At 42.0% G+C, this 11,077-nt stretch overlaps 1 protein-coding gene across 1 annotated transcript in view; it reads right to left on the reverse strand.

Annotated features, from left to right (window-relative positions):
• Nucleotides 1-8,552: 8,552 nt before the first annotated feature.
• The window catches only part of GPA33 (glycoprotein A33), a 7,506-nt gene continuing 4,981 nt past the window's right edge, over nucleotides 8,553-11,077 (reverse strand). The window contains exons 5-7 of the mRNA XM_057389920.1: nucleotides 10,027-10,140; nucleotides 9,421-9,544; nucleotides 8,553-8,965 (exon numbers count right to left, since the gene is read on the reverse strand). Of these exons, the coding sequence (XP_057245903.1) occupies nucleotides 8,884-8,965; nucleotides 9,421-9,544; nucleotides 10,027-10,140 (320 nt within the window). The 3' untranslated portion in view covers nucleotides 8,553-8,883. The remainder of the gene's footprint in view (nucleotides 8,966-9,420; nucleotides 9,545-10,026; nucleotides 10,141-11,077) is intronic.

Consider the following 11,077-nt stretch of genomic DNA (forward strand, 5'->3'; position numbering starts at 1 on the left):
TTAAACAACTTAAACTTTTTGCTTTTTCTTTTTAAAAAACCATCCCTCTCCTACATGTGGTAGATAGMATTTCAGTGTGTAACAATCTTGCTCCAAAAAATGATGTAGGGGAAGAAGTACTGAAGGTGTGAAGGACTGCCCTAGGGGAATYAATGAAAGGTCAATAATCCTGAAGGTTTGCTATAATCTGTTGGCTTTGGCCATGAAGAATTTGTGTGGTCTTTGAAGGCAAAACAGCAGACTTGTTATAAAATGTCTGAAAGAAATASTGTGGCAGATTTATCCATCTGTTAATGTTCTAGAGGCATAGGCTGTATTATATAGATCAGAAACAAGTACAGCATAGATTTTTTTGTTGGTTTTTTTTTTTTTCCTTTTTTCATCAGTTTTCCTTTTAAGAAATGCAGTCCCTCAAACTAAGAGACTGAAGAGAAGTGTAGGTGTTAGGGGGTCAGGGTGTTTTTTTTTGGAAGGAGTATCAAATTCAAACTGATAAATTTCACAAGAGTTTAGTCAGGCTGGGTAGATACTAGTTATAATTATTTGAGGGCACATTAAAAAGTGGGAGATGGAAGTTAGATGTTCCTTTTCATGGAGGTAGTGCTTGAACTAGTCCCTAAAAAGTTGTCTGTCTGAGCCTTGTGCTTAGTCCATGTGTCTCCTTAGCTAGTGCTTCTCCGAAAGAAGAGCCTATTTTGTTGTTTCTAGGTTTTGTACCAGCAGATGTCCAGTTTTGAAATACTATTTCCATAGCAACTATGGAAAGATGGAAATGTGTGAAGATTTCATTCCTTGTAGGTTCTGAAACTCGAGATGGTTCATTCCCTTGAATAAGGAAAAAACCCAACAAAACAAATGCAAGCAAAATCCAGAATGCAGCCATAATAGAGTGTTTATTTGTGCATATAGAAAAGGCCATTGCTGGTTTAGTTGGAAACGTATTAGCATTGCTGTAAGGCCAGTTGAGCCCTTTCTTCCAATATTTTAGGATCACTGAAGCATTTTTATTCGTACCTGTTCACCTGTATCACTGAATTGTGTCAATTGATTCTGTATTTCCTTCCTTTGGGGCTGTGGTTCTACCTGCTAATTTTCACTGAATAAGGGACAATAAAGCTCTAAGGCTTCAATTTTCCAGTGAAGCACCTGGGAATGCTGTAACAAGACTGACAGTGTCTATCAAGTAATGCTAAAGGTTTTTCTGCATTTGTATAGAGTTGTTCAAGTTCTTTAACTCCAGCCATTGCTGCATTGACATTTCAAAACATACAGAACTGTTGTCTTTGAATTTTTGGAGTTCAGTGTTGCAATAAAAGTTTGTTTCAGTTATTGCATAGGAGAAAATTCATTAAAATTATTATAAAATACTCCGTGTTAAGTACACAAACCTAAAAACATTTGTTACCAAGCTTAATGTATTACATGCCAAGGCTGAGATAAAGAATCTAAGCAGAAGTRGGGAAATAGCATTAGGATTCCATGGCATATCTTCTCACCTGTAAATCAAAATGGCACATAAGCTGTAGAAGATCTAATTATTTGCTATAGGCAGTGAGTGGACTGTTAGGTAGGGCAGTAACTGTCTTAGTATAATAACCAACAACTCTTAGTGGGTCTTTTTGGTGGTGAAAATCATAAGATGTCTGTGATTACAGTGAGTGCACTAACTTCATGTAGTCCATTTCAGACTGTTATTCTGCATTTATAGAGGGGGAACCCTAATAGCTGTTGAAGAATGATAGAAAACTCTTTCATTTTGGAGCTCTGCTTCTCTTAGCTGTTTTGTAATTTACAACTCTGATTTCTCACAAAGTAAATTCTGAAAAACAAGTACAATAAAGTAATGCTTGTCTCCATTACTTAGAGGAAAGTGAAGATGAGGGATTACAACATTAGCCCACTGTCTTGGTTTGAAAGATAGGTGTCTGCYAAGGAAGGTGGGGATCTCCCTTGGAGTGKAGAATATGATCCCCCTTCTTTCCGAATTATTGTAACTTTGAAATCACGGGGTTTTCAGACAAAAATATGGGAAAACAKATACCAGTAAAGAACTGTTATGTATGACAAAGCAAACAAACAACATAAACGGCAGCAACAACAAACAAAACCAGAATCCAGTACCAGGCTCCGCTGGGCTGTCCCACGCCCTCCCTGTGGTGCAGGCAGCCRGCAGGGGGCGCTGAGGGCTCCGGGCAGGGTGGGTGCAGTGATTCCCCCACGCCAGCAGGGGCGCTGTGGTCCAGGCTCAGCCACCTCTTTCCCTCACGTGGTGATGGCRGCCAGGCTGGATGGCGGACCAAAATGCAGAACCTCGGACCCGTGGCTGCAGCTGGCTGGCCCAGGGTAACGAGCAAGAGGTGGCAGAAACTGCAGCTGTGGCAGGAGCTGTGGCGTGTCCTGACAGATGACGGTGTGGGGTTAGAGTGCAGCAGAAACCCTGAGCAGYGGCAGAGGAAAACCGGCGGGGCTGAGCAGTGGCAGCTGCGTTTCTGAACAGCGAAAGGCTCCCACAGAGGGGGAGGGGTTCGGGGTCCCGGGTTTTCCCTCGCGGCACCTGAGCAGACGGTGAGAGTCCTTTCCAGTGAGATAGGGTGTTAATAATATAGTTCAGTGGCTTCTCTTCCGAACAGATCCTCACGGTAGGAGAGAAGTGAGAGACGAACTCTGCAATGGCGCTGGCTTCTTCCTGCAGCGACTGGAGACCATCTCCCCTCCAAATGCCCAGAGAGCTAGGAGCTGCRCCCAGCCCYTTTTTCTCCAGCCCAAAATCTTGTGGGATTTTAGTCCCTCCAAGAGACCATTGCCCTTTCCCCCCCCCCAATAAGGCAGTGGCCAGCTGCCCCCTTCCTGCAGAGCTGGGCTAGTTCTTTTGTCTTTTCTTACATACTGGTCGTTATTGTTTCTTAGCAACAGATGGGACTAAATTCCCTAACAGRAATCAAAAGGAAAAATCCTAACTTCCACTTCCTAAGTGCAAGGAGTAGTACTGATAAAGCATAAACTGTGTCAAAATCAGGACAAAACTCTCCCCARTTGCATGGCAAAATTCTCAAAGGGAAATAAGACCAAGTTAAGACAGAATGGCTCTTGAGCAGACTTTGGTGCAGCCTGGAAGCTTTAAACATGTACTTTCCAAGAGGTAAAAAGTAATGGTGATAGTACTCTGCATGTAGGTGTTTGGTACCASGTGTTGAACTGGCTCAAGAGTTGTTTAGTAAACATCTGAGAGATTTTATCAAACCTGACTTTCTGCTCTCCTGTTAGTGCAGTTTACTCATTCCCCTGACAAGAATGGGTAAAAGTCATCCTGGTTTAACATATTGTAAAGTTACTAGGTATTTTTGCTCTTGTAGTAATGCTAGATGAATGGTTGAATTGTGCATTGCCACTAAAAGTTTTGACCAGAGCAGTTGTCTGAGGGTCATGAAAACAATGACTRTAGTGACACCTTTGCTGATCTAGTCTACATCAGTATATTGATGTGTAATATTCTTTTACGTTCTATTTGGAGTAACTGATATTGAAAAATAAAATGTGTTAATATAGAGTAAACAGCAGTTGGTGCTGTTTTAATTTAACTGTTACTTAYACTTTGCTGGCTTGTCCACCTTCTTTCAGTAAACTGCAGAAACCAGGTATGTGACAGAAGATCCTGCTGGCCCCTGTCTCTGCTCCAGCATTCTCATATACATGCATGAATACTATAGATAAAGCAATACCTGGTTTTGACATCTTTAATTTGAATTTTGTTTTGGAAGGCTGATCTTAAGGCTCAAGGTGAAGGTGGCCTTAGTTTGTCCTTCATGACCACTGCCCATTCCCACTCAGCTGCAGCTGCAGACATTCTTCTTGCCCTTTGTGTGCTTCACCAGATGGGGCTTTGGGTGGGCTTTGGCTTTCCTAGCCCCATACCTGCGCACCCACACAATACTGCTCTATTTCTCCCCTGTCACTTGTCCCTGCTGTTGTCTCCTGTGTGTTTCTTTTTCACGGGTGAGTTTTGTCAGGAGCTCTTTGACTTGTTTTGCTGTTTTGSAAGAGGTGATACTTGAAAAATCAGCAGGCTCGCCTGGATCTCATTCCAGCATTTTGTGCTACAGGAGTCTTCCAGGCAGTTCTGTGAACAAGACCAAAGACTGCTCTCCTGAGGTCCAGGGCTGTGATGTTGCTTTTTGCTGTTTTCTCCCTTCTCTGGGTCCCAGACTTCACTATCTCATGGTTACTGAAGTGAAATTTGCCCCTCTGGCCTTCACATCCCTGATCATTCTTACCCATAAGGATGAAATCCAGCGGGGAGCACCTCTGCTCTTTGGCTCCTTGGTCACCTCTGTCGGGAGTATCAGGCTTCTTGCAAGTGTCTGAAGAAAGCCTTGAGAGCTTCCAGGTGGAGCTCTGCATGCCAGCTGCTCCCTCACATAGAGAGCAGCTCTCCTCCTCACCTCCCACGTGTGATGTGTGGGAAGGGAAGCCGTGTCCTGAAGCCTGTGCCACCTTTGGGATCTGCATTATGTTAACAGAAATTGTTTGCTGGGTTTAAGGTAAGATAAATCTTTGTTGTATCCTTAGCAATGTGTCAGTCTGTAAACCTTTAGAAGACAGAAACRAGGCAGTAATTTGGTGGGAAATTTCTGTGTGGAGGGTCTGTCAAGTGTCAGGCATTGGACTGTGCTGTTGGGGAACATGTCAGGCTGGAGGAAGCAATGCTGTGATCTTGGATCAAACAGCAGCAGCTGATACTCTTTCCAGGGGGTGTGTCCTGTGCCAGCTGCCTAGAGTGAGGTCCATGCTGAATCATTCCCAACTAGGAAACTTGCTGCCATTTCAGGGATTCTGGGTCTTGAGCAGCCACAGTCAAGTGCTGTTGTGCTGAAGGTCAGATTTCTAATAAGAATTTGGTTTGGGTGAATGAAAACCCCTATTCCAGGAAACCCTGTTTCCATTTTCTGGTAAAATAGTTGTATTTTTCTGTTCCTGAGGGATGGTGCTTTTGGACCTGCTAGTTGAATTAAAAAGTGCTAACCCTTTCTGCTGGCAAGGATTTCAAACTTTGCTTGAAAGTGAAGTGATTCAAGTATATGTGTGAAATTTGGTTTGTTTTCTGGTTGATAGATAGAAGTAGCTGCAGCTGGCTGCAAGGTCTTTAACAACATCATTCCATTTGGCAGAGTAAATGTACTGTAGTGGAGCAGGAGAAAAACAAGTTTGTTATCTAGTTTCTGCCCTCTTGATGACTTCTGCAGGATTATCATTCCTCACTGTCACCCTAGAATGGCCAGCCAATAAATTTTATTGCAATGATTTAGTAAAATGAAGAAATTGGCAAACACTTCTATTAATCTAACCCTGTATTATCTCTGCTCTCTCACTTTTCCATGGTTCTCTCTTAGAGGCTCCTATAAACTTCTCTAACTGCCATTTTCAAATTCCCTTCAATCCCTAGTGAACAGGTGAAGTGCAGCAGAAGTTACAAATTCCCTTATGGTGGGCTGTAATAAATTTAGTAGTAGCTCCAACACATCCAGAATTAATCTTGGCAGTTTGATCATTGTGCTGTGAGCTTCATCAGCCAGAACACTGCCTCGGTGTCTTTCCTGGAACAGATGATACAAATAAACAGAAAAGGAGTGCAGTTGCTCTAGCAACAAGAATGGTGAGATAATTAACTCTTGTATTTCTGACAAGTTATGAATTGTGCTCTGTACTGAATCTTAAGATGGGCTGTGGGAGCACCAGCTCTTTTGTGTCTATAATATTAGAAATACTTGCCAAGATCCTGAGAAGAGTGAGGAAGGCAGTGAGAGAAGATCTTGGTGGTTGTATGGGGAGGGGTGGAATCCCTGGGGGCAGCTCTGTAGAGTAAACGAGTTCATTAAGGTTGGCAGTTCATTAAGGACAGTGTCTTCCAAACACAAGAGCAGTCCAGGAATGTAGTGAGATTGATTGGGAAGACTCTTGTCTTCATAGGGGTCTTGGGGCTGCTTCCTAGTCCTAGTGCAGTGTAAGGGAGGTAGAAGCAGGTGTGGGCTACAAAGGACGAATCCATAAAAACTGGCCAGACCTGTAGGAATGTTATTTGGAAAGCTAAAGCTCATCTGGAGTTGATGCTTGCAACGGATCAGGGTCAACAAGAAGAGCTTTTATGACTTTCTTAGCAGTAAAAGGGTGAACAAGGTAACAGTGGTCCTGGTGCTGAGGGGGGTGAGTGGCTTTGTAACACATCTGGAGTAGTACAGAGTAGGCTGAAGTGCTCAGTACCTTCTCTGTTTCAGCCTTTTCTAATAAGGTCTCTTAAATCTGTATTCAGGAAGGGTTCAGGGAGGAGAACAGCAACAGTGGGGGATCAGTTGGGAGTTCTAGACCCATGCAAATCCCTAGAGCCAGATGAGCTGCATCTGAGGATGCTGAGAAAGCTGACTGACACCTTTCCAAAGCTGCTGTCTTGCTTTTGGAAGGTCACAGAGAACACAGGATGTGCTTGGAGTAAGGTAGGAGTTTGACTGTGTATATTCGTGTATTTCTGGCTGACAGAGTTGAACAAAGTGGTTGAGGAAAAACACATAAAACATTCTGATAAATGCACTATTTCCAAAGCATTGTTTAAAAGGGGAAAAAATTATAAGCAGCACTGAATTATCTCAGTTATATCTCCATGTACTCTCACTTAGTTTGTTTTTCAGTGTAGAACTGAGCATTGCAGAATTTCAAATAGTTTTGTTTTAAAGGYTCCAAGTTGAAATCTCTTGCTTCTCCTCTGCTTGTTCTTAAGGAATCTGCTTACAGAGAATTGAAATGATGAGTTYGGGGATCTTTATAAAAGCTGCTCTGTATTTTGTGGCTGGTTTCTTCAGATAATTTAGTGCAGGTCTGTTAATCTGCATTTTCCTTCATGCTTAAGGTGACCAGTGTGCAAGTGTTACTGCAGCTGACAAACAGCAATTAAGCCTCCCGTGTCCTAAAAAGGAAGAGTGTGGAACAGGTAGCACAGTGTTACAATGGTTTAATGGCTGGAGTTTCTGGCTATGTTCTAGCTTTATTCTGCTCATAGTTTTCAAGTTCTTTTTCTGGACTTGCAGGTTAAGATCTTTGAGAATCCTCACTGTTAACCCTCAGCAGAAGCTCTCTTCAACCAGTGGAAGAGGAACAAAACAGGTTTTGTTAACTAATGTCTGTAACATTTATAAAAGAAATAGCTTTTGTTTCACTGTAGAAACGTGTTACAATGCTAATTAGAAAATTCACACTATACTTGCTTCTTACAGTGAGAATAGAATGCATACCAGCTCTGCTTCTGAACTATGCACATTTTTTATCTGCTTTCAGCTTCTCTGTGCAACATTCTTTTTTAGCCATCCACTTCGGCAATGTTTTGTCATGCATCATGAGAAAAAGTCCTCAGAATATGTCTTGCATTTCAGGTTGTCCATTGCTAGAGAGATTTGGATTTGTGTGTTTTTTGTTAAGAGCTCCTGTTGTTGGTCTTGGCAGTTATTATTACTACAAATGAGTAATTGTATTTTAACTATTATGTAAAACAAAGGCAGCCAGAAAGCAAGCCAGAATTACAGTTCTGGTAGGGTGATTTTCATAGTTGGACATCTAGAAAATGCTGGTCATGTGTAGGAGGATTGCTGATTCTTCTTTGAAGTTAAATTTTAGATTTTTATTACAGTAACTATTTGTGGGTTAAAAGGGTACGTGGGAAGCATTGCTGTAAGTTTCTGAAACTCCCAAAGTTGAAGATACAATRTGGAGTTTTGAAAGGATAAATATTTTACTGCAACATGTCTTAAAAAAAAAGGGCAACCAAACCAGATCAGCTGTTAATTTGCTAATTCGCTTTAATACCCTGTTGTTAATACCCTGTTGGCAGTCTTTGGGGACAGACAGTCCATTCTCTTCCAAAGATACCAGTGGTAGGAGTTCTCTCCACATTTGCACACAGCGCACATCTTGCACATACAGTGCTTCTGATTAAATTGCTACAGTTTTGAATAAAAAGATACTTTTCCCTCTTCCTTCCCCTTCCCCCTGCCTTTTTTTTAAATTATAGAGGTACTTGCCATGTACATTCTCTCACACTGTCATCTTTGCAGAAGCAGCAGCAGGAGCAGTGGACTATTTCTGACATGCCCGTGCAACAATCAGGAGGAAAGAATAATGTAATATAAATTAGGAACTCTGTGACCAAGAGCTCAAAAATTCAGGAGTCCGACGGTAAATAGGCTGCTASAGTGTTTTTAGTCCTTATCAGCTGCCCAGCTAAGTTTTTACCTTACCTGTCACATCAGTRTGCACTGTTGTCCCAAACTGGAGGCTCATTGGTCATCTATGATTTTTTTTCCATATCTTTATTTATATGTGCATATATAATATATACAAAGAACACATTTAATAAAATGTCTTTAAAAATCACCTTGCTTCAACCTCCATAAAAAAGTTTCTTTGTTGGACAATGCTGAAACCTGTGACATTTGCATGACACAGTAAACAAGACCACCCTTCCTTGATGAACTGCAGTTAGTGATCTTGAAACCTTCTGTGGTTTTGGGGATACATCAACAGCTCTGCTCTGTTCTCCAAATAGACCTGACTGGTTTCTTTTTTCAGAAAGTGAGAAGTCTGGAAGACTGGTTATTTTTGGATGACTGGGTTCAGCRGTGCTCCACGTGCATTTTTCTGCTATGAGATTGTGTATTAGTGCTCATTGTACATAAAGCACTTCTTTCCAGGGGAGTAAGAACCTTCTTTCCCAGAATTTAAAGGCAGAGCCTTTAGCTTTCATTTAATAATTCAACTTCTTGCAATAAGAAAGAGGGATTGATTTCTTTTCTACAGTGATATTTGTTCCTCAGCAGATCCCAGAGATGGTGGTGACTTCTTCCTTCATGCATTCTCCACATTCTCCTCTATGCTCTCATCCCTTGTTGGCATCTGCCTGGAGSGTTCATGTCTGTCTTCTTGCACCCTAAAACATTGTTCAGGAGTRGAGATGTTAATCAAAACCAGCCAGAAACCTTCCTGAAGAGATTTTGTGTTAGGATAGTTGTACACTGCTCTAAGCTCATCTGGAACRGTACCAAACTGAAGTCCATAAATCCAGTTTTGGTGAATGCAAGGTGATGCAAGAGATGTGTGAACTACTTTTTTTTTTATTATTATTATTTCATAGTGTGTGTGCTAATGCAGATCCAAAGTTTGAATATTTTGGTTCTACCCCAGAGACACAAAGCTGTCTGGGACTACTGGGCATGTTCCATGAAAGGAGATGGGAGCTAGTGGGGTAGATGCTGAAAGGAGAAGGCAGTGTATCCTTTCCCATATTTCTGTTTTCTCCTGTGCTTTTCACTCCATCTGTTGATGCTGGAGGGAAAAGGAAAAYCCTCATCTGTTCCATTCACTCTTGTAGGGAGAGGTACTCACGTCATCTCATAGTCAGTGTCCTTGCCTGTCCGGCAGCAGCAGCAATAGGCCACGATCCCAATCACCACAATTGCAGCAACAACTCCCCCAATGATGCCAGCATACAGAGCTATGTTCATGGATGCTGTGTGGGAAGGGAGGAATTAGCAGGGAGAAGGATGTCAAATGGGATTAGCACAATCACAGGACTTCAAACCCCATCACCAGATCTCGCTACCAGATCCAGACTGAATGAAAGCTTCATTTATTAGACTACAACAACTGGAAATAATTSTGTACTGGGTAGTCAATCAGTCTGCGGGAGCAATTAGTTAGCTAGTGCCAGGGAGGAGCCCCTGGATCTGTACAACTGCTTTTCTTTTTCAGTAAGTTAGCTTWGTTTCAGGCATTGCAACTCAGTCCTGTCTGACTCTACACATYGTTTTGGTCATTTTTGAACTAACCCTCTGAGTTGGTGAGCTCCCTACCAGCATGTAAACCAGTGGAGTGGGTCTCCCTTAAAGATGTGCAGAAAGCAGATACCAATATTCCCCTCCATTAATGCTTTGACTCTGAGCTGGRATACTCTCTCTGGTACTTCTCTTCCCCAGCAGCCCCATCTCTTACGTGGCATAACGCTGAGTGTCATGTTGCAAAATTCTGTTCCCACAACGTTTTTTGAAGTGCAGATGTAAAAGCCAGAGGTGTCCGCTGAGATGTTCTTCAGAGTTATTTGTTGCCCTTTTATGAAACACAAATCAGGCCAAAAAAGAAAACAATTAAAGCAGGGAAGCAAGTGGCGACAGCAGCCGTTCACTTCCAGCCCAGGGTGGTTGGAGTGATGAGAGGTTATTACAGCTGATGGTTGCTCTATCTTGCACAGGAGCTGCCATGCTCATCCTTAGGTTTTAGTGTGATTTGTGGGAGGATAAACAGAAATGTGCTGTTTTGATTACAGGGAACATGGTATTTGAACATTCCTTTTAGAAAGAAAGTTGTAGGTGGAGGGTAGAGAAGTGTCTGTGCTTTCAGAAAGCTTTTTTTTTTTTTTGCACTGTTTTTTGAGAAATGTAAGATGCCCAAAGCAGCACCTGGCTTTGAGAGCTGGCCATCTTGATGGCCTTGTTAACTTGATTAACAAGTTAAGATGTTAACAAGATGTCTTGATTAACTTGTTAAACAAGGGAAAGCTCTTCAATCCTTCTGCTATTAGGATTTCAGATACTATAATACTAATTGTTTAGCGGAATGGGGAAAAGTCTTCTACTTTGGGAGAGGTCACACTGGCTGTGTAAATAAATGAAGGCAAAGAACTGCAGTGATTGCATGATTGTGTGGATACTGATGTTTTCAGCCTCACACAGCTCAGAACCACAGGCTGAAGCGTAGCTCTGTCTGCTCAGACAGTCAGTTTTTGTTTGTTACATCTTCAGCTGATATTGATACGTGTAGTCCATGCTTTTTGCTTGTGAGAAAAGTCCAGATCCCTGCTCTGAAAGCAAAAGGCTGAGTACTTTTAAATTACTTTCCTGTTTTACCTAAGAGCTCATTTTTTTTTTCTGTTTAGTCTCTGCTGGCACCTAGTGCCAGACAGTAGAAGAGCATRCAAACTGAGAAATGACCGACTGCATGCTTGATTTTGTATTGTTATTTTCTTTTAGTGTCTACATACTCCTGT

This window comes from Malurus melanocephalus, unplaced genomic scaffold (assembly GCF_030028575.1).
Source record: "Malurus melanocephalus ecotype Western Australia unplaced genomic scaffold, MMel_1.1 scaffold_21, whole genome shotgun sequence".
Lineage (NCBI taxonomy): Eukaryota > Metazoa > Chordata > Aves > Passeriformes > Maluridae > Malurus > Malurus melanocephalus.